At 60.0% G+C, this 20,927-nt stretch overlaps 1 protein-coding gene and 1 pseudogene across 5 annotated transcripts in view; one reads left to right on the plus strand and one right to left on the minus strand.

Moving 5' to 3' along the window:
• Nucleotides 1-1,628: 1,628 nt before the first annotated feature.
• Nucleotides 1,629-2,060, minus strand: LOC148773058 (NADH dehydrogenase [ubiquinone] 1 alpha subcomplex subunit 12 pseudogene; annotated as a pseudogene).
• Nucleotides 2,061-11,420: 9,360 nt separating this feature from the next.
• The window catches only part of LOC129557971 (protein Shroom2-like), a 150,281-nt gene continuing 140,774 nt past the window's right edge, over nucleotides 11,421-20,927 (plus strand). For all 5 annotated transcript variants that reach the window (XR_016036999.1, XM_088834512.1, XM_088834513.1 and 2 more), the window contains exon 1: nucleotides 11,421-11,740. Coding sequence is in view for 4 of the 5 variants with exons in the window: in XM_088834512.1 (XP_088690638.1) it covers nucleotides 11,576-11,740 (165 nt within the window). In the remaining variant the exon portion in view is untranslated. The remainder of the gene's footprint in view (nucleotides 11,741-20,927) is intronic.

Here is a 20,927-nt window from a genome sequence, read left to right on the forward strand (position 1 = left end):
GTGCGTGGTGGGATGCGGGACCCACGGTTCCGAAGCGCACGGGGGGAGCCCTCCCCCTGGCATTCGCGACGCGAACCCACCCTTCCTGCCCACGCGGCGCGGCGCGAGCCCCTGATTCCTGGGCGCGTGGCGCAAGCCCCCCTTTCTTCCCCGCGCGCGGGTGCCCTCGGGACAGGTGTCCTTCCCCACACACGAAGGGTTCCCCAGTCGAGGGCCATGTTCCCTCAACTCCCAAGGAGGGGTTCCCACCCGCGGGCCGTGTGCCCTCAACGGCGCACAGAGGCGTCCTGACCCGAGGTGCGCATGCCCTGAAACACGCACAGACAGCTCTCGCTGGCAGGCTATGCGTCTTCAACCGCGCACGCAGTGGTCCCCACCACTGGGCTGTGCGCCCTTAACCGCGGACAGAGGCGTCCCCACTCGCGGGCAGCGGTCCCTCAAGCACACACGGAGGTGTCCTCACTGGCGAGCCACGGGCCTCAGCTGGGCATGGAGGGGTCCCGACACGCACTACGCGCGCCCTGGAAAACGCACAGACAGCTCCCTGCTCGCGGGCCATGCATCCTCAACCGCGCAAGCAGTGGTCCCCACCTACGACGGGCCGTGCGCCCCAAACTCCCACGAAGGGGCCCCCACTGGCGGGCCGCACCACATCAGCCTCCCACGTAGGATAAACCGTGGGCCTTGGGCTCTCAACCACGCACCTAGGTGCGCCCTGAAAAAACGTACAGACGGGTCCCTACTTGGGGGCTCATCGTCTTCACCCACAACCAGAGGGAGCACGACTCGCCGGCCGGGGGAGCTCAACTGCGCACGGAAGGGTCTCCATCCGCGCAGTACGCGCGGGCCCTGAACCACGCACGGAGAGGTGCCGGGCCGTGCGCTCTCACCTCTCAAGAAGGGGCCCCCACATGCGGGCCAGGCCCTCCCCACTCGCAAACCGACGGGTCCCCACCCACTCGCGCGGGTCGCCCGCTCACCCAGGCAGCCGAGCAGGTCGCAAGCGGTGGGCAGCAGAAGGTGCCGAGGCGCGGGGAGACCATGGGTCGCGCTGGGGACGCGCGCGGCTCGGGTCTGCCGGGACTTGGCCTCCCGGCCGGCATGGATCATGTGCTGGGCGCGGGGACCGCGGGGAGGGGTTGTCATGTGCCCTGGGCCTCCCCGCGGCCCCCGCCCGATCCCCGTCCCGCACTGGCAGAAAAGGCGCCAGGCTCGGCGAGGGCAGCGCGGAACGCCACGAGCCCTCACGAGGGGGATGCTTGGCAGCGAGGAGGAGTGAGGGGCGGAGAGCTCAGGGTCAGGGAAGTTCGCTCTCTCGCCCGTCAGCAGGCCTTCCCGGGGTGGGAGTCGTTAATTCTCCAGGACCCGGAGCCCCCAACACTGCTGTCTAATCTTAACCCATCTTCCCCAGAAAGCACGCGCTCTTGCCAGGTCTGAGCAGTCTGGACCTCTGGCATCCCTCATTTTGATCCGTTGCTAGTTCATAAACAGTGACCCTGCGGTGATTAGCAGGAAAATACTGCTTTTCTTTTTTTTTTTTAATCAAATAACTTTAATCAAGTTAACAGTGGGCAGTACAATTATAGGAAAAGCCCCATATTTTACATGTAAATTGCTTTTCGTTGTCTTTACTTGTAAGGTGTTGAAGGTGGGACCCATCTTCTTTCTAGTGGGGAATAAGGTACCTACTGTTGCGGAGTGCCACTCAGATTGAATTTATGGTTTGTCCAAATGAATTTACGAGCAGTAGGTGGTTTTACTGTTGGAGGATCATCAGTCATACAGTGAAGCCAACGATGCCACTCAGGGGGCACCATGCTTCCATCCACATCCCAGAAGGTGTTTTTGCCATTCATTTCAGTAGTATATATAACCCATCGGTGACGGCCAAAAAACTGCTTGTTGTCTTCATAGTATTTATTTCCATATTTGTCTTCTCCCACTAATGTGCCAACCCTCACATCATTTGCCCTGAACAAAACCCGTAGATAGCCGCGGAGGCCACGGTGGCCGCTGACCTGCTGCAGCCCGCGCTTCAGGACCTGCAGCAACTCCATCTTGTCCTCGAAAATACTGCTTTTCTACGGCCCCTCTCCACCCCGGAAATCACCCCAGAGCTAGGACTTTCGCTTGAACTCAGCACACACACACACAATCACACAGGCTTTGCAGCTTCAGGTCCGCTCCGTTTTTACTCATCTCAATAATGTAGGGTTAGAGTTTTCACATGATATATTAGCTTTCAAGAGTAATTCTGTTGAGGAAAAAAAACGTTCAAGTTTATTCAGATTTTCTTAAAGTGTGTTAGTCGTGATCGAGTTGGACCGATTCGTGTTCCAGTCTTTGCGACCCTGTGGACTGTAGCCCTCCAGGATGCTCTGTCCATGGGATTCTCCAGGCAAGAATACTAGAGTGGGTTGCCATCCCCTCCTCCAGGGGATCTTCCGTACCGAGGGACTGAACCCAGGTCTCCTTCATTGCAGGTGGATTCTTTACCATGTTGGCCACCAGGGAAGCCCAACCGCTTTAATTTTTGGAGGAACTGCATTAAACATTTAAGATACTGCTGAATTCTAGACGCATAAAAGTTTCAAAATGAGATTAGTACTATTGGTAATATACTGAGTGGACTTTAAAAAAACAACAACTCTTCAAGCTTGAAAATATAAGCGCCCCATCTAAGTGATGGCTTTCCTAAAAGCGAAAGTCGCTCAGTCGTGTCCGACTCTTTGCGACCCCATGGACTGCAGCCCACCAGGCTCCTCTGTCCAAGAAATTCTCCAGGCAAGTATACTGGAGGGGGTGGCCATGCCCTCCTCCAGGGGATCTTCCCCACCTAGGGATGAAACCTAGTGTCCGCCGCCTCTCCTGCCTGTCGTTCGGGCGGAGGGAAGGGCGGGCCTCGAGCCGCTGCCCCAGACGGACCTCTGGCCCCACGGGGAGCGCCACTCACCCCCGCGCCCCACCAGGTCACCGCAAGCCCGGAGCTGCAGCCGTCGCCCGCAGCTCCCTTACTCCCCGCGGGCTTCGGGAAGCCCCAAGTGCGCCTCCACCCCAGACCCCCTCGCCCCATTAGCCCGCCTCCACTTACCCCTCACCCGCTCTGGCACCTGGCGGCAGCCCGAGAGAGTCCCGCCCCTTGACCGGAGAGGCGGGAGCCCTTAACCCCCTATGCGCGGGATCTGCTCTTCCCTCACTGCGCGCAGTGGGCGCCCCCCTTTCCTGTGCGCGGCGCGAGTCCCTTGTTTCCAGCGTGCGCACGGGGCCAGCCCTTCCCCCGGCTCGAGCCGCCTTTTCCTCTGCACGCAGGGTCCGCCGGCACGCGCGGAGTGAGCCCCCACTTCTTGCATGCGGGCAGAAGCTCCCCTTCCGAGGTACAAGGCGCGGCGCGAGCCCCCACGTCCTGCGCGCGGCGCGGCGCGAGCCCCCCGGGTCCTGCGCGCGCGGGGTCAGCTGTCCCACCGGTACTCGCGACGCGAGACCCCCATTCCTTCCTACGCGGGACTAGCACCCCGTTTCCTGTGCGTGCCGCGTGGCTTGAACACCCTCGTTCCTGAGTGCGCGGGCCAGCCCTCCCACCGCCACCCGCGGCGCGAGACCCCCTTCCTGGGCGCCCGTGGCTCGAGCCGCCTTTTCCTATGCGCGCGGGGGCGGGGTCCGCCGGCACGCGCGGCTCGAGCCCCCACTTCCTCCGCGTGCGTTCGGGGCCCCCTGCAACCCGCAGCACGAACCCCCCTTCCTGGACGCGGGGTGGGAGTCAGCCCTTCTTGCCCGCGTGGGGCCCTCCGGCACGCGCTGCGCGAGCTCCCACTTCCTGTTCGTGCACCACAGCGCGAGCCCCCTTATTCCTGGGCGTGCGGGGTCAGTCCTCCCCCCTGCCACGCGCTGCAAGCTCCCCCTTTCTGCCCTGGCGGCACGGCGGGAGCCCCCCATTCTTGCGCGCGGGTCCTTGCCACCTGCGATGCGAGCCCCACCGCCTTCGCAGGTGGGGACTCGCGGCACGCGTGGGGCGAGCCCCTGCTCTCTGGGTACGTGGAGAGAGCCCCCATTTCTTGTGCGCGCGGGACCCCCTCTGGACGCGCGGAGCGAGCCCTCACTTTCTGCGCGCATGCGCGGGGTCAGCCCTCCGTGTGCACTCGGCGCGAGCCCCCCCCCCCCAGAGCACGCAGCGTGGCGTGTGTCCCCCCTCCAGCACACGGGGCGCCGCGTGAGCCCCCACTTCTTGCATGCGGGGCAGAAGCTCCCCTTCCGACGCACAAGGCGCGGCGCGAGCCCCCACGTCCTGCGCGCGCGGTACGGCGCGAGCCCCCGGGTCCTGCGCGTGCGGGGTCAGTTGTCCCACCGGCACGCGCGAAGCGAGACCCCATTCCTGCCCACGCGGGACTAGCACCCCATTTCCTGTGCGTGCAGCGTGGCTTGAACACCCTCGTTCCTGCGTGCGAGGGCCAGCCCTCCCACCAATACCCGCGGCGCGAGCCCCCCTTCCTGGGGGCCTGGTGCGACCCGCCCCTCCTTGCGCTCCTGGAGATCGCAGGCACGCGCGGCGCGAGCCCCCATTGCCTGCCCGCGCACCGTGGAGCGAGCCCTCCGGTTCCTGCGCGCGTGGGGTCGGCCCTCCCAGCTGTTATGAGCGACGCGAGCCCACACTTCCTGCGCGCGGGGCGCGATGCGAGCCCTCCTGTTTCTGAGCTCGCGGGGTCAGCCCTCCCCCTGGCACTCGCGCCTCGAGCCCCCGTTCCTGCCCACGCGGCGCGGCGCGAGCCACCCCTTCTTGCGCGAGCTGGGTCCCTTGCCACCCAGGGCACGAGCCCCCCTTCCTGCGCGCGCGGCGCGGTGCGAGCCTCCTGCTTCCTGCACGCGCGGGGCCAGCCCTCCCCCGGCAGGGCTTTCAAGAGTAACTCTGTTTGGGGAAAGAAAAAAAAAAGTTCACGTTTATTCGGATTTTCTTAAAGTGTGTTAGTCGCGTTCCAGTTAGACTCATTCGTGTTCCAGTCTTTGCAACCCGGTGGACTGTAGCCCTCCAGGATGCTCTGCCCATGGGATTCTCCAGGCAAGAATGCTGGAGTGGGTTGCCATCCCCTCCTCCAAGGGGGTCTTCCACACCCAGGGATTGAACCCAGGTCTCCTTCATTGCAGGTGGATTCTTTACCTTGTTGGCCACCAGGGAAGCCCAACCGCTTTAATTTTTGGAGGAAGTGCATTAAACATTGGAAATCATGCTGAATTCTAGACGCATAAAAGTTTCAAAATGAGATTAGTACTATTGGTAATATACTGAGTGGACTTTAAAAAAACAACTCTTCACGCTTGAAAATATAAGCGCCCCATCTAAGTGATGGCTTTCCTAAAAGCGAAAGTCGCTCAGTCGTGTCTGACTCTTTGCGACTCCATGGACTGTAGCCCACCAGGCTCCTCTGTCCAAGAGATTCTCTAGGCAAGTATACTGGAGGGGGTGGCCATGCCCTCCTCCAGGGGATCTTCCCCACCTAGGGATGAAACCTGGTGTCCGCCGCCTCTCCTGCCTGTCGTCTGGGCGGAGGGAAGGGCGGGCCTCGAGCCGCTGCCCCGGACGGACCTCTGGCCCCACGGGGAACGCCACTCACCCCCGCGCCCCACCAGGTCACCGCAAGCCCGGAGCTGCAGCCGTCGCCCGCAGCTCCCTTACTCCCCGCGGGCTTCGGGAAGCCCCAAGTGCGCCTCCACCCCAGACCCCCTCGCCCCATTAGCCCGCCTCCACTTACCCCTCACCCGCTCTGGCACCTGGCGGCAGCTCGAGAGAGTCCCGCCCCTTGACCGGGGAGGCGGGAGCCCCCAACCCCCCACGCGCGGGATCTGCTCTTCCCTCACTGCGCGCAGTGGGCGCCCCCTTTCCTGTGCGCGGCGTGACTCCTTTGTTTCCAGCGCGCGGGCGGGGCCAGCCCTTCCCCTGGCTCGAGCCCGACCTTTTCTACGCACGTGGCTCGAGCCGCCTTTTCCTATGCGCTTGTGGATCGCCGGCACGCGCAGCTCGAGCCCTCACTTTCTCCGCCTTTGGCGGGGCGCGAGCACTCCCTTGTTGCCCGTTCGGGTCTCCCAGCGACCCGCAGCTCGAGCCCCCATTCCTGGATGCGTGGCGGGAGTCACCCCTTCTTACGCGCGTGGGGCCCTCTGGCACGCGCCGCCCGAATCCTCACTTCCTGAGTGTGCTCCACAGCGCGAGCCCCCTGATTCCTGCGCGCGCGAGGTCAGCCCTCTTCCCACTCCTCCCCTCTCCCAGGCACGCGCTGCGAGCCCACCCTCTTCTTGTGCGCGCGGGTCCCGGCCATTCGCGGCGTGAGCCCCACTTCCTTCGCATGCGGGGACTCCCGGCACGTATGGGGCGAGCCCCGGATTCCTGGGTACGTGGAGATAGCCCCCACTTCTTGCGCGCGCGGGACACCCTCGGAACTCGCGGAGCGAGCCCCCACTTCCTATTCGCACGCGTGGGGTTAGCTCTCCCCTGTGAGCTCGTGGAGCGAGCCCCCGCCCCTAGTGCATGCAGCGTGGCACCAGCCCCCCCTCCAGCGCACGCGGCGCGAGCCCCCAGTTCCTGCGTGCACCCGCGGCGTCAGCCCTCCGCAGTGTGCGAGCGGTGCCAGCCCACGCCCCCAGCGCACACGGCGCGAGCCCCAACTCCAGCGTACGCGGCGCGAGCCCCCCTTTCTGCGCTCGCGATGCCCCCGGCATGCGCGGTGCGAGCCCCCACTTCTTGCATGCGGGGCAGAAGCCCCCTCTTCTGACGCATAAGGCGCAGCTCGAGCTCCTCACTTTCTGCGCGCGCAGCGCGAGCCCCCCCCCCGCCCCCCGGGTCCTGCGAGCGCGGGTTCAGCTGTCCCACCGGCACGCACGACGCGAGACCCCATTCCTGCCCACGCGGGGCAAGCACCCCATTTCCTGCGCGTGCAACGTGGCTTGAATACCCTCGTTCCTCCGTGCGCGGGCCAGCCCTCCCACCGCCACCCGCGGCGCGAGCCCCACTTCCTGGGCGCCTGGTGCGACCCGCCCCTTCTTGCGCGCGCGGGGATCCCCGGCACGCGTGGCACGAGCCCCCACTGCCTGCCCACGTACCGTTGCGCGAGCCCTTCGGTTCCTGCGTGCGTGGGGTCAACCCTCCCAGCCTGCATGAGAGACGCGAGCCCACACTTCCCCTGAGCTCGGCGCGATGCGAGCCCGCCGGTTCCTGAGATCGCGGGGTCAGCCATCACCCTGGCACTCGCGGCGCGCGCCCCCCCTTACTGCCCACGCGGCTCGGCGTGAGCCAACTCTTCTTGCGCGAGCTGGTTCCCCTGCCACCCGGGGCATGAGCCACCCATTCCTGCGGGCGCGGCCCGACGTGAGCCCCCACCTCCTGGGCGCGAGGGGACCCTGTCAACCCACAGCGCGAGCCCCCGCTTCCTGTGCGCGCGGAGCGAGAGCCCCTTCAGTTCTTCCGCGCGTGGGGTCAGCCCTCCCCCATTCGCACGTGGCGCGAGCCCCCACCTTCCTGCGTATCTGGCGTGAGCACCCCGTCTCCTGCTCGCGTGGGCCAGCCCTCCCCTCAGCGAGCGCGGAGCGAGCCCCCACTCCTGCGCACGTGGCGCGGCGCAAGTCCTCACTTCCTGCACGCGTGGTGCCGCACGAGGCACCCAGTTCCTGCGCAAGTGGCTCCAGCACCCCCTTTCCTGGGCGTGTGGGCCAGCCCTACCTCTGGCACGCGCGGCGCCAGCCCCTCTTCCTGCCCACAAGGCTCGGCGGGAGTACCCGCTTCCTGGGGGCGTGGCGCGAGCCCCCCACCCTGCATCTTGCGCGGGTGGGGGCCCCCGGGACGAGTGTCCTTCCCTGCACACGAAGAGTTCCACAGTTGAGGGCCGTGTTGCCTCAACTCTCAAGGAGGGGGTCCCTACTCGCGGGCCCCGTGCCCTCAACTGGGCATGGAGGCGTTCCCACCCGCAGGCCGTGTGCCCTCAATCGCGTAAGGAGAGGTCCCCACTCGCCGGTCTCAACTGGGCACACAGACGGGTCCCAACTCGCGGGCCTGGCATCCTCACCGGCACACACAGGGGTCCCCACCCGCGTGTCGTGCGCCCTTAACTGCGTACGCAGTGGTCTCCACCACTGGGTTGTGCGCCCTCCACCGCAAACTGAGGGGTCTGCACCTGCGTGCCGCGCGCCCTTAACCGCGCACAGAGGCGTCCCCACGCTCGGGCAGTGCGCCCTTAAGCATACACGGAGAGCTTCTCACTCACGGGCCGTGTGCCCTCCACCGCGCATGCAGCGGTCCCCACCACAAGGCTGTGTGTTCTCAACCGCTCACGCAGTGGTTCCCATTCCCAGGCCGCACGCCCTCAAGCACACACAGAGGGATCCCAACTCGCACCATCAACTGCGCACGAATGGGTCCGTAAGGCTGTACGCGCGCCCTCAACTGCACACCAAGGGTTCCCCACCTGTGGGCTCTGCGCCCTTAACCGCGTAGGGAGCTGTCCTCACCACAAGGCTGTGCGCCCTCCACGCCCATGAAGGGCGTCCCCACTCGTCGGCCATGGGCCCTCAACCGCGCACGGTGGGTCCCCACTAGCTGGTAGCGCGCCCTCAATTGGACACGGAAGGGTCCCGACCCCCGGGTCGCACAGGGTGGGGCCCTAGAAAACGCACAGACGGGTCCCTACTCGAACTCCGGGCGGCCTCACCCGCACAGTGTCCCCACACGTGGGCCTTACGCCCTCAACCGCCCACGGCAAGGTCCCCACCGAGGTATGAGCGCCCTGCAAAATGCACAGACGGGTCCCTACTCGCGGGCCAGGCGTCCTCACCCTCAAACGGAGGTAGTCAACCGCGCACGCAGTGGTCCCCACCTACGACGGGCCATGCGCCGCCAACTCCCACAAAGGGGTTCCCACTCGCGGGCCGCACCCCATCAACCTCGCACGAAGCCCCACGGGCTCTCAATCGCGCACGTAGGCGCGCCCTGAAAAAAAACACAGACGGGTCCCTACTTGGGGACCGGAAGTCCTCAACCATAGAGGGATCTCTACTCGTGGGCCTCCCGCCCTCAACTGTGCACGGAAGGGCCCCCTCCCGCGGGCCGTGCGCACCCTCACCTCCCACGAAGGGGGTCCCCACCCGCGGGCACGGGCCCTCAACCACTAATAGTCGGGTCCCCACCCGTGGGCCCCGCGCCCTGAAACACGCACACTCGAGTCCCCACCCGAGGGACGGGCGTCGTCACTCGCACACAGACGGGTCCCCACCGGCCCGCGCGAGTCGCACGCTCACCCAGGCAGCCGAGCAGGTAGCAAGCGGTGGCGGGGCGCAGGATGCCTCGAGGTCGGCGGCGAGGCCGAGGCGACCCCGGGCCCCGCGGGCCGGCGCCCGGGCCGCAGCTGCAGGAGGTCGAGCGCCAGGCAGAGCGCGCCGCTGCCCAGGCACAGCGCGTGGAAAGCCCGCGCGTGGAATCCCAGCGCGAGCGGCGTGGCGGCGTCCCGCGTGGGGCAGCAGAAGGTGCCGAGGCGCGGGGAGACCATGGGTCGTGCTGGGGACCCGCGCGGCTTGGGTCTGCCGGCCGGCCTGGGTCATGTGCTGGGCGCGGGGGCCGAGGGGAGGGGGCGTCATGTGCCCTGGGCCTCCCCGCGGCCCCCGCCCGATCCCCGCCCCGCGCTGGCAGAAAAGGCGCCAGGCTCGGCGAGGGCAGCGCGGAACGCCACGAGGCCTCACGAGGGGGATGCTTGGCAGCGAGGAGGAGGGGTGAGGGTGGAGAGCTCAGGGTCGGGGAAGTCCGCTCTCTCGTCCTTCAGCAGGCCTTTCCGGGGGGCGGGGGAGGTTAATCCTCCAGAACCCGGAGCCCCCAACACTGCTGTCTCATCTTAACTCATCTCCCCCAGAAAGCACGCGCTCTTGCCACGTCTGAGCAGTCTGGATCTCTGACATCCCTCATTTTGATCCATTGCCAGTTCATAAACAGTGACTGAGCCGTGATTTGCATTAAAATACTGCTTTTCTTTGGCCCCTCTCCTCCAGAGAAATCACTCCCGCAGAGCTAGGACTTTCGCTTGAAATCAAACCTTTGAAGAAAGGGAGACTATTTTGCCAGACTGGACACACACACACACCACCACCCCAACCCCCCCACCCCACACCCCCCACCCCCTTTCCTGCGTGCGCGCGCGGGCCAGCCCTTCCTTAGCTGGGCGCCCGCGGTGCGAGCCCCCCCGTTCTTGCCCACGCGGCGCAGCGCAAGCCTCCCCCAACCTCTTGCGCGCGCGGGGCCCCCCGCCACCGGCGGCGCTAGTACCCCTTTCTGCGTGCGCGGAGCCACCCCCGGCACGCGAGCCGCGATACCCCGCTTCCTGGGCGCGCGCCGAGGCACGGGTCCCCGGGTTCCTGCGCGCGCGGGGTCAGCCCTCTCCGGGAGCGCGCGGCGCTAGCCCCGCCCCTTCCTGCGCGCGCGGCGCAAGCCCCCCAGTTCCTGAGCGCGCGGGGCCACCGCTCCCCGCGGCGCGCAAACGCCCACCGTTCCTGCGCGCATAGTGCAGCGTAAGCGCCCCGGTTCTTGCGCGCGCGGGGCGGGCGCGAGCCCCCCTTTCCTGAGCGCATGGCGCGGCGCGAGGCCGCTCCCTTGCTGCGCACGCGGCGCGAGCATCCCCCTTTCCGGCGCGCGCGGTGCCACGCGAGCACCCTGGTTCTTGCGCGCGCGTGCCAGGCCTTTGCCCGGCACGAGCGGCGCAAGCCCATCCTTCTTGCGCGCGCAGGGCCCCGCGCCACGTGCAGCGCGAGTCCCCGCCCTCCCGGTTCCTGCGCGCTCAGGTTCAGCCCTCCCCCGGGCGCTCGTGGCGCGAGCCTGGCCCCTTCCTGCGCACGCGGCACGACGGAAGACTCCACATTTTGCGCGCGCGGAGCCTCCCGTCACGCGCGGCGCAAGCCCCCCCGTTCCTGCGCGCGCGGCGCGGCGCGAGCCCCTCGATTCCCGCGCGCGCGTGCGGGACCAACCCTCGCTCGGGCGCGCGCGGCGCGAGCCCTCAATTTCAGGGCGCGCGCCGCGGCGTGAGTACCCCTGTTTCTGAGCCCGCTGGGCTGGCTCTCCCCTAGCGCGCGCAGAGGGACGAGACCCCACTTTCTGCGCGCGCGGCGCGAGCCAAACACCATCTCACGCGCTCCGCCCCCTGCCCTCGAGCGCGCGCCGGGCCCCGCGGCTCCCCGCCCCCTCCCCGCCGTCCCGCCCCCTCCCCGCCGTCCCGCCCCCTCCCCGCCGTCCCGCCCCCTCCCGGCCGCTCCCCCTTCCCCGCTTTTCCCCGCCTCTCCCTGCGGCTCCGCCCCCTCCCTGCGGCCCGCCCCCTCCCGCGGGCCCGCCCCCTCCGGGGCCGACCCTCCCCCGTGCGCAGCGCCGCGCGTGCTCCGTGCTGCCTCCCGCCCCCGGCCGGCACTTTCCTTGCAAGTTGCAGCGCGAGTTTGCCCGCGGCCGGCGACCCGGGCGCCAAGAGCCTCCCTCGCCCTCGGCCGGCTGGGCTTCTCCGGAGCGTATGGGCGTGGGTCAGGTGGCCCCGGGGGCCTGAGCGGCCGCGCCGCCTCTGCGCCCCGCGCCATGGAGGGCGCCGAGCCCCGCGCGCGGCCGGAGCGCCTGGCGGAGGCCGAGGCGCGGGCGGCCGATGGCGGGCGCCTGGTGGAGGTGCAGCTGAGCGGCGGCGCCCCTTGGGGCTTCACCCTGAAGGGCGGCCGCGAGCACGGCGAGCCGCTGGTCATCACCAAGGTGAGTGCGGGGGAGCGGGACTTGCACGGTGGCAGCCGGGAGGTGGCCTCGGGGGGCGGAGGACTCGTCGAGATCTGGAAGCCGGGCTGGGGGCCGTTTCGGGTGGCACCCCGGGCCCGGGACGCGCGTTTGCCTGGGTCCCCTGCGAGAACGTGGAGCGCTGGGACCCGCCTTAGGTGTGTGGTCCGGGCGCCACCTGGGCCGCCCTGCCTAGTTTCCCAGCCCTTTTTGGCCCCCGGCGCCGCCGATAGTTTCAGTGGCTCCTGTTTCGGATCGCTCCCCTCCCCCTCTTGGAAGGAGCCCGGCCGGGTCCCCTGTCACTCCCGGGCTCGCTAGTGGCGGCCTGTACCTGTGGGCCAGCCCAGGGGTCTGGGGGGCACGTTCCCACGTGCGCCGGGTGGACAGAGCCTGCCCCTCCTGAGTTAGCCTGTCTGGATGCTTGTTTCTGCACCCCGCCTTGGACCCGCACCCCGCCTTGGACCCGCACCCCTTATCTCTAGGACGTGTGGGCGAGCAGCTGCCGGCAGGCCAGCTTCTCCATTCCCAAAAGCCCATCAATATTTAGTGACGTTTGGCTTCCAGCCCTAGATCCGCGGCGCCCTGGATACTTGCAAAAAAAAAAAAAACCTGAAAGTTTTCAGAGTCCTTTATAAAAGTGGGATTCGATAATAAGTTGCTAGTGTGTGTGTCCATGGGGTCGCAAAGAGTCGGACACGACTGAGCGACTGAACTGAGTGTCTGTGAGTGTGTGTGTAAGGTTTAGTTTAGAACTTTGAATTTTTTTGCCTCAAAATAGAAAACCCATATTGAGACTTAGCAGCCGAGCCTGTATAAACCCATAAAAACACACACAAACCAGTCATTTGGTTTTCCCCTGGTTAAAACTGTCTGTTGGTCAGTTTCTCTTGGAAGGTCTGGGCCTCGCCATTCCTGGGGACAAAGTTCTCTTTAAAATGCAAAAAAAATTCTTGGCTCGCAGAAGGGTTTAAAGGTGACTTAGTGTTTTTTTTTTTTTCTCTGCTTTCCTGCTTCACCGCGGCTGGAAGCACTGAACTGACTTCTAACCGGCCCCACCGGATTGAATTTAGGAGGTGGTGTGGCTTTGTTACCTAGATAACAAATGAGAGACCGAACTAATCTTTTTATTTTCTCTCATTTTTTATGGTTGTAAACTAGAGACTCTGAGGGGAAACCTGCACTGAATTTGTGTTGAACTGGGGGGTTGAGGCTGTCTTTGTTGTTGTAAATTTCACCCAGGTGCAACCTATTAATGCACTGAATTCTTTGAAAAGTGGGAGGCAGCCTCGCGGGCAAACCTTGTGCAGCTCTGGTGCTCCCTGCATATGCCTTAAAAGCATAGTAGCTTGAGCCTATTAAATAATGCGTTTTACCAGGCATTTTGGATGGTAAAGGTTAAAAAGATACCAGGTGAATCCCCCAAACCTTTAGAACCTCAGGTGTTTCTTTTAAAAAAAGAACACACGCAGATCCAATTCAAGCGGTCTTCCTCGGACCTGTCGTTAGAGCAGATCGAATAAGCGGTACAACATTGTTTAAGGTGGAGTCTTGCTTTGGGGGCTTCCACTGGGTAAGAAAACTGGCCTAAAAATTCAGTTGTTTTACCGGAAGCTGGGGAGAAGGATTTCGGAGTACCTTTCCCTTTCTCTGTACCCCAAGTCGTAACCCACCCCCACCCCCGTGGTGTTGCATCGTCCTGTGCAAGAGGGCCCCCTTCTACAAACCGAAGGAGGGGGGCAGTAGAGCCTGTGGACACAAACCAGGGCCTATACAGACCACTGGGGGCTGTTGGTTCCTGACTTAGCCCCTGATGGGCTCTCTGGGTAGTTGCTATGGTTTGGGGGTGTGTGGGTGTGTGTCTCTGTGTCTTGGGGGTGTGTGTGTGTCTTGGATGTGTGTGTGTCTGTGTGTGTGTGTGTCTTGGATGTGTGTGTGTGTCTTGGATGTGTGTGTGTGTCTTGGATGTGTGTGTGTCTGTGTGTGTGTGTGTCTGTGTGTGTGTGTGTCTTGGATGTGTGTGTGTGTCTGTGTGTGTAGTCTGTGACTAGACTGGTAGTGTACACACTGTGTGTATGTGTCTCTGTGTGGCTAGACTGGTAACAGTGTATACACTTCATCTGTGTGTGTGTGTATCTTGTGTGTGGCTAGACTGGTAGCAGTGTACACACTCTGTGTGTGTGTCTGTGTGAGTCTCTGTGTGTGTCTGGCTAGACTGGTAGCAGTGTACGCAGTCTGTATGTGTGTGTGTGTGTCTGTGTGTGTGGCTAGACTGGTAGCAGTGTATGCACTCTGCCTTTCCAGATCGTGCTTCAGGGTTTTGCAGAAATAAAGCTGCTTGTGATTTTAACCTGAGATGCTCCTATGTCCCTCCCTTAAACTGCTGCTTGGTTTTTATAGCTGTTCTACTGCTGTTACTGGAGATAATGTGGTTTCTTTGCTTAGGCTGGAGAGGATTCGGGACAGTTTGGGATGCCCGTGCTAAGTTTACACGCACACCTGTGTATATCCACGCATGTGTATTTCTTAACCACACGTTGTATTGTGTGGTATTGGCGATGTTTCACCCGCTTGCGTTTTCTCCTGGATTAAGTCATCAGTGATGTTTGCTCGTGATCCAACAGCTGGTTGTTAACAACTAAAGTAATTAACTGTCACTTTATTAGGAAAGGATGGAGAAAAGTGTGCCCGTTATCATCTCTTAAAAAATGAAAGTAGATTGTTGTGATGGAGGCTGGGTAAACGTGTTCCCCCACCAGAATTTGGATTAATCCAAGCTTTGAATCTTTTCTTTCCCAGTAGCTACTGAAACATCTCTGCTGCTGCTGCTGCTAAGTCGCTTCAGTCGTGTCCGACTCTGTGCGACCCCATAGACGGCAGCCCACCAGGCTCCGCCATCCCTGGGATTCTCCAGGCAAGAACACTGGAGTGGGTTGCCATTTCCTTCTCCTGGGGCTCGTTAAATAATGGGTCTTCTAATAGTTTTTTTTTTTACATGTAAGAAATGCTGAAATTACATGGTTACATATTAGAGCACTGGGGAATTTTACAGCTCATTTCTAACAGAATCTGACTTGGAAGAAGCCTGATGACGTGTAAGGTGTATGGTGACGAGTGTCTTGGTTGAAAGCCTCCTGGGAGTGTACAACTTTGAGCTGGAGGTGATACCAAGAACAAGGCCAGCTCTGTCCCTGATTTTCTGATGGAGTTTTATTAGCCCATTTTATAGATGGAACAGCTAAGACCAAAGGAGGTTAAACGGTGAGCCCTGAGGTCACGTCTTGAGAAGGGCCCCTGAGGGTCATATTTCTTGACCCTGCATCTCTCTGCTGCTTCTCCAGTTAGAGACACGGGTTCGATCCCTGGGTGGGGAAGATCTCCCTGCAGAAGGAAATGGCAACCCACTCCAGGATTCTTGCCTGGAGAATTCCACGGACAGAGGAGCCTGGCGGGGCTACAGTCCACAGGGTCACAAAGAGTCAGACCCGGCTGAGAGATGAAGTTAACACCACCGCCACCACAAGGGCTTTTCAGCCTTGGCACGTCTGATGTTCTGGGCTGGACCCTTTTTTGCTGAGTGGGGTCGGGGGGGTCCTTTCCTGTGTCTTGTAGGGTGTCTAGCAGCAACTCTGGCCTGTACCCACTGGCCGTGTAATCCGCTCTCCCATTTGTGACAACCAAAAGTGTCGTGTACTGCCACGTGCCCCCTGGCACAAAGTCGCCCTTGCTAGAGCACTGGAGAAGGAAATGGCACCCCACTCCAGTGTTCTGGCCTGGTGAGTCCCAGGGCCAGGGGAGCCTGGTTGGCTTCCGTCTGTGGGGTCGCACAGAGTCGGACACGACTGAAGCGACTTAGCAGTAGCAGCAGCAGATGAAACTGGACGCCACTTTTGCTTTGAAAGGATTTTAGCTTGGAAAGCTGTGCTTTTGTTCTTATTTTTGAAGGTGCTCGGGAGGCCCCTGGCCTGGCCAACCTGGGTGGGGAAGGCTGTTTTCTTCCTCGGCGCTGGCCCTGATAATAGGCTTTATTTACATAGTAAAACTCAAACAAATACTTGCTTCATCTGCATTTTTTGTAGCTGGAAAAAAGGAAATGGGAGCAGGAACTCCCAAGAGCTGGGTTTTATGGGCGCTCGGCGGGGGCTGCTGGCCGAGGAACTGCCTTTTCTCTGGGTCGGAGTCGAGGTTAAAGGGACCCTGACTGCCCTGGAGTGGCATTGTTGGAATCTCAAGTGCGCGCGTGGTGAGTGAAGTGCAGGTTGCTCTGTCGTGTCTGACTCTTTGTGACCCCACTGGACTAAACAGTCCATGGAATTCTCCAGGCCAGAATACTGGGGTGGGTTAGCCGTTCCCTTCTCCAGGGGAATCTTCCCAACCCAGGGATCGAACCCAGGTCTCTTGCATTGCAGGCAGACCCCTTACCAGCTGAGGCACCAGGGAAGCCCACGAATACTGGAGTGGGTTAGCTGTTCGCTTCTCCAGGGGATCTTCCCAACCCAGGGATCGAACCCAGGTCTCCCGCATTGCAGGCGGATTCTTTTCCAGCTGAGTCACATGGAGTCAGTCCCCCAGAAAGGCGGTCAGCAAGATTTGTAACCATTCAGTGCCTTGACAGTGACTTGTAAGCTTGAGGTTTACCAGGGCTGGTAAAAAAAAAAAACCCACAAAAGGCCGTATTTTTTTTTTTTTTTCCCATGCAGCAGAAATAACATCTCTGCCGTAAGGAACTCCAGAGACCTTGACGTGTCCGAGTCTCTGAGGCTCTGCTTTGATGCGGGCCCTCTCAGGAGCGTTGTCAATAATAGGTTGAGCCCTGCAGTTGGTGGGAGTTCTTCTCTCCATCAGCTCAGCAAGTGGAAGACTTGGGTGGGGCGGGGAGGTTGGGGGAGGGCCTGACTTCTGAGATGTCAGCAGAGGGGCTCGGATTCCAGAAGGGCCACCCGGGGGATTCACTGGGAAGCCCGAAGCGCACCAGCTGGGTGTCTGTGGGCCCCCTGCGGCCTCAGGAATGTTTGTTAACCCCGGGAAGGAATGAAGCCTTGCTTCTCCTTTTCATCACATCTTAGATCCATCCTCTCCTTCTCCTTCCCCCACCCCCATCCAAGAATGCCAGAGTCTTTCCACGAGCACCCCCAGAAGAAAGTCATTCGGGCCTTCCTGGGTCCCAGGGGCGGCTCCTTTGGGACCTTGATGAGTTTCAGGTTGCCTCTTGGGGACCGGGACCCTCTTGGGGAGGTGCGGGGGCAGGGAGCTGGGGTTGGTGATGGCCACTGCGACCCCTCTCCCGGATCTTCAGACCCTTAAACCCTCACTGGGCACAAGCCTATGTCCTTAAATGTCCTTCCCGGTTTGCATGCCAAAGGCAGGCTGGGGGAGGGGAATCAGGACACACACTGGGGGTGCGGGAGGGGGTGTGATTGGCCTACACACCCAGGTGAGTGATGTCCCAATTCAGAGCTCCTCCATAAGTGAAGGTTCAGAGCCGTTGGCGGGGGAGTCTTGGGGTCTGAAAGGGGCTGTGTTTTTTATGGGTTATGCTGAGTCATTCTGATCGGTGACCCAGTAACCCCTGGTCGGGACAAGCTGTTGTCACTGATGTCCCCATATTTGCCCCCCAAGAGCCAAGCTCTTTGTCAGTGACCGTTGAAGGTTTTGAAAATAGGGAATCTGTAGACGTGAGCTGTGAATTTTTTTTTTCATTAAAAAAATTAATTTATTTTAATTGGAGGCTAATTACCATATTGTGGTGGTTTTTGAAATGTGTATATTAGCATCTGTGAAATAGATGACCAGTCCAAATTCAACGTGTGAAACAGGGCACACAAAACCAGTGCTCTGGGACAACCCAGAGGGATGGGATGGGGAGGGAGGTGGTGGTGGGGGATTCGGGATGCGGGACACATGTACACCCATGGCTGGTTCATTCATGTCAGTGAGCTGTGAATTTTGGTTTAGTCACAAGTCTTGTCTGACTGTTTGCGACCCCACGTACTGTAGCCCACCAGGCTCCTCTGTCCGTGGGACTCTGCAGGCAAGAATCCTGGAATGGGTTGCCATTTCCTCCTCCAGGGGATCTTCCCGAGCCTTGGGATTGAACCTGCAGCTTCTGCATTGGCAGGCGAGAAATTCTTTACCGCTGAGCCCACCTGAGAAGCCCCGAGCTGTGGATTGGGAGCTGATTTCTCTCAGCCTCTCCGTGTTTTGCTTGATGTCTGTGTTGAAGCAGAATCCCACAGCCACTTTCCCAGGGCTCCATAGACAGAAAAGGTGAGTGGATGAAGGCTGGACGCCCCCACCTTAGCTAGCTCAGGTACTGTGGTGGCCAAGGCAATTCCTGCGCACGGTGCGGTCCTGGCCACTTTAAGGCCAGCTGCAGTTTGCAGTCTGTCCGGAGGAAGAGTGAAGTTCCAAAGACACATTTGTATTTAAAAATTCACAGTGAGGTTTTAAAAAAAAAAGTGGGTGAGTTTTTTTTTTCCCCCCATGCTGAAGTAACTTTGCAGTTGGTAGCCCTGCCTGCCAACTGGCCTTCAGGGGTGTCTTTCTCCCCCTGTGCCGGCCTCTGCCTCTCTGGGTCCTGCGAGTTCTCACCTCTGGTCCTTGGGACGTGTTTTCCATGTGGGGATGGGAAGTTGGGCGAAAAACCTTCGGTCCCACCCCCAGCTCTGGTGCTGGAGCTTTGAGGTGCAGAGGGTGGAGGCGGAGGGTGTGTGTGTTCTTCCTCTCCTAGAAGTTAACTCAGCTTGTTTCATGTTAGTCACTCAGTCGTGTCCGACTCTTTACGGCCCCATGAACTGTAGCCCGCCAGGCTCCTCTGTCCGTGGGATTCTCCAGGCAAGAATACTGGGGTGGGTTGCCAGTATTTGGGATCTTCCCGACCCAGGGATCGAACCTGCATCTCTTAAGTCTCTTCTTGCATTGGTGTTCGGGTCCTTTATCACACTAGCGCCACCTCGGAATTCCCAACTCATCTTGACTCACCCATAAACCCAGAGGCTTCTAAGACTGAAAAGCTGTAAACTTGAGGTTTGCATCACGCTTCCCCACCCGGAAGGATTTTGCCCTCCCTGGTTCAGTTACGAGTAGTTCGGAACATGTCCTAACGTTCACCCTTGAAAAAAAGAAAACGACTTTGCCTGAAAGCTAAATGTAGAAAGAAGGAGAATGAAGGACTCAACGAGCTGGGATTTCTTCACCCACCTTTCTATTTCGCAGGCTCCCAGCTTGGACACTGCTGTTTTTTCTATTTGGTGAAATCGTTTTGGAGCGGTCCTCTTGCCAGAGTTGTTTTGTGTCAGTGTGCAAATAAACCCGGGTCTGTGGATTTCTCTGGGGCCCTGGGGAGCTTTGCTCCTTGTACACTGGGCGCAGTGTAAACAGCCAACGAGATTATTTCAGGATTTAAAGGCTGAACAGACTTTTTATTCAGTCTCATTACCTCTTTTACTTTTCACACACTGCAGTCAGGCCATCCTTTGAGGAGAAATTTCTGCAAGCCGAGATCTCCCAGGCTGAACTTTCCACCCACACGAAGGACTTTGAAAGCGCTCAGGGTTTCTTGGTTCTTTTTTGGTCGTTTTTTTTCCTTTTTAAAACTTGCCAGTGTCCCAGAGAGGGAGGGTGCAACTTGTCGAACAGTTGTTTTCCTGTTAACCTGACTGGATCGGATATCTGCATGGCTCTGTGATACACAGAGCCTCTTGCGTTGACCAGTAGGGATGTTAAGGTCCCTCTTTGGCGGAACTTGTTTTAGTACAAGCACAGTAGGGTACCATTAAAAAAATAATTGGACTCACTTGATGAGGGTGAAAGAGGAGAGTGAGAAAGCTGGCTTAACGTTAAAAAAAATGTTTAACTCAACATTAAAAAAAACTAAGATCATGGCAACTGGTCCCATCAGTTCGTGGCAGATAGATGGGGGAAAAAGTGGAAATGGTAGCAAATGTTATTTTCTTGGGCTTACAAATGGCTGCGGACAGTGACTGCAGCCATGAAGTTAAAAGACGCTTACTCTTTGGAAGAAAAGCTATGACAAAACTAGACAGTGTATTAAAAAGTAGAGGGACTTCCCTGGTGGCTCAGTGGCTAAGACTCTGCAGTCCCAATGCAGGGGGCCCTGGGTTCGATCCCTGGTCAGGGAACTGGAGCCTACATGCCATGAGTAAGACCTGGCATGGCTAAATAAATAAATCTCATTAAAAAAAAAAAAAGCAGAGATACCACTTTGCTGACAAAGGCCCATATAGTCAAATCTATGGTTTTTCCGGGCTTCCCTGGTGGCTCAGAGGTTAAAGCGTCTGCCTCCAATGCGGGAGACCTGGGTTCGATCCCTGGGTCGGGAAGATCCCCTGGAGAAGGAAATAGCAACCCACTCCAGTATTCTTGCCTGGAGAATCCCATGGACGGAGAAGCCTGGTAGGCTACAGTCCACGGGGTCGCAAAGAGTCGGACACGACTGAGCGACTGAACGTAACGTAACGTAACGTATGGTTTTTCCAGTAGTCATGTATGGATATAAGAGTTGGACCATAAAGAAGGCTTGATTGCTGAAGAATTGATGCTTTAAAACTGTGGTGCTGGAGAAGACTCTTGAGACTCCCTGGGACAGCAGGGAGATCAAACCAGTTCATCCTAAAGGAAATCAACCCTGAATTGAAGTACTATTGTTGAAGCTGAAGCTCAGATCCTTTGGCCTTTGATGCGAAGAGCTGACTCATTGGAAAAGACCCTGACGCTGGGAAAGGTTGAAGGCAGGGGAGAAGGGGACGACAGAGGGTGAGACAGTTAGATAGCATCACTGACTCGATGGACGTGAGTTTGAGCAAGCTCTGGGAGCTGGTGAAGGACAGGGAAGTCTGGCGTGCTGCAGCCCAAGGGGTCGCAAAGAGTTGGACACGGCTTACTGAACAACCTTATTTCAAGTTTGAACAAATCAGACTGTTGGAAAAGCCAGGGTGTTGTGAATTGCACAGTCACATTTTTTTTTTTTTAAATCTGGGCTTTTTTTTTTTTTTTTTAATCTCTTGGCTATAAAGTTGGAGGCACTGCCTTGGTTGGATGAATTGGAAAGAGTTGGGGTAGCTTCTAAGGTGACCTAGACTTTCAGATCAGAGGCGAATTGTGAAGGTCAAAGAGAACCCAGGCAGGGTAGATTACAGTGAGGGCTCTAAAG

This window comes from Moschus berezovskii, chromosome Y, assembly GCF_049115385.1.
Source record: "Moschus berezovskii isolate FMDL1 chromosome Y, NW_MosBer_1.0, whole genome shotgun sequence".
NCBI classification, from domain to species: Eukaryota; Metazoa; Chordata; class Mammalia; order Artiodactyla; family Moschidae; genus Moschus; species Moschus berezovskii.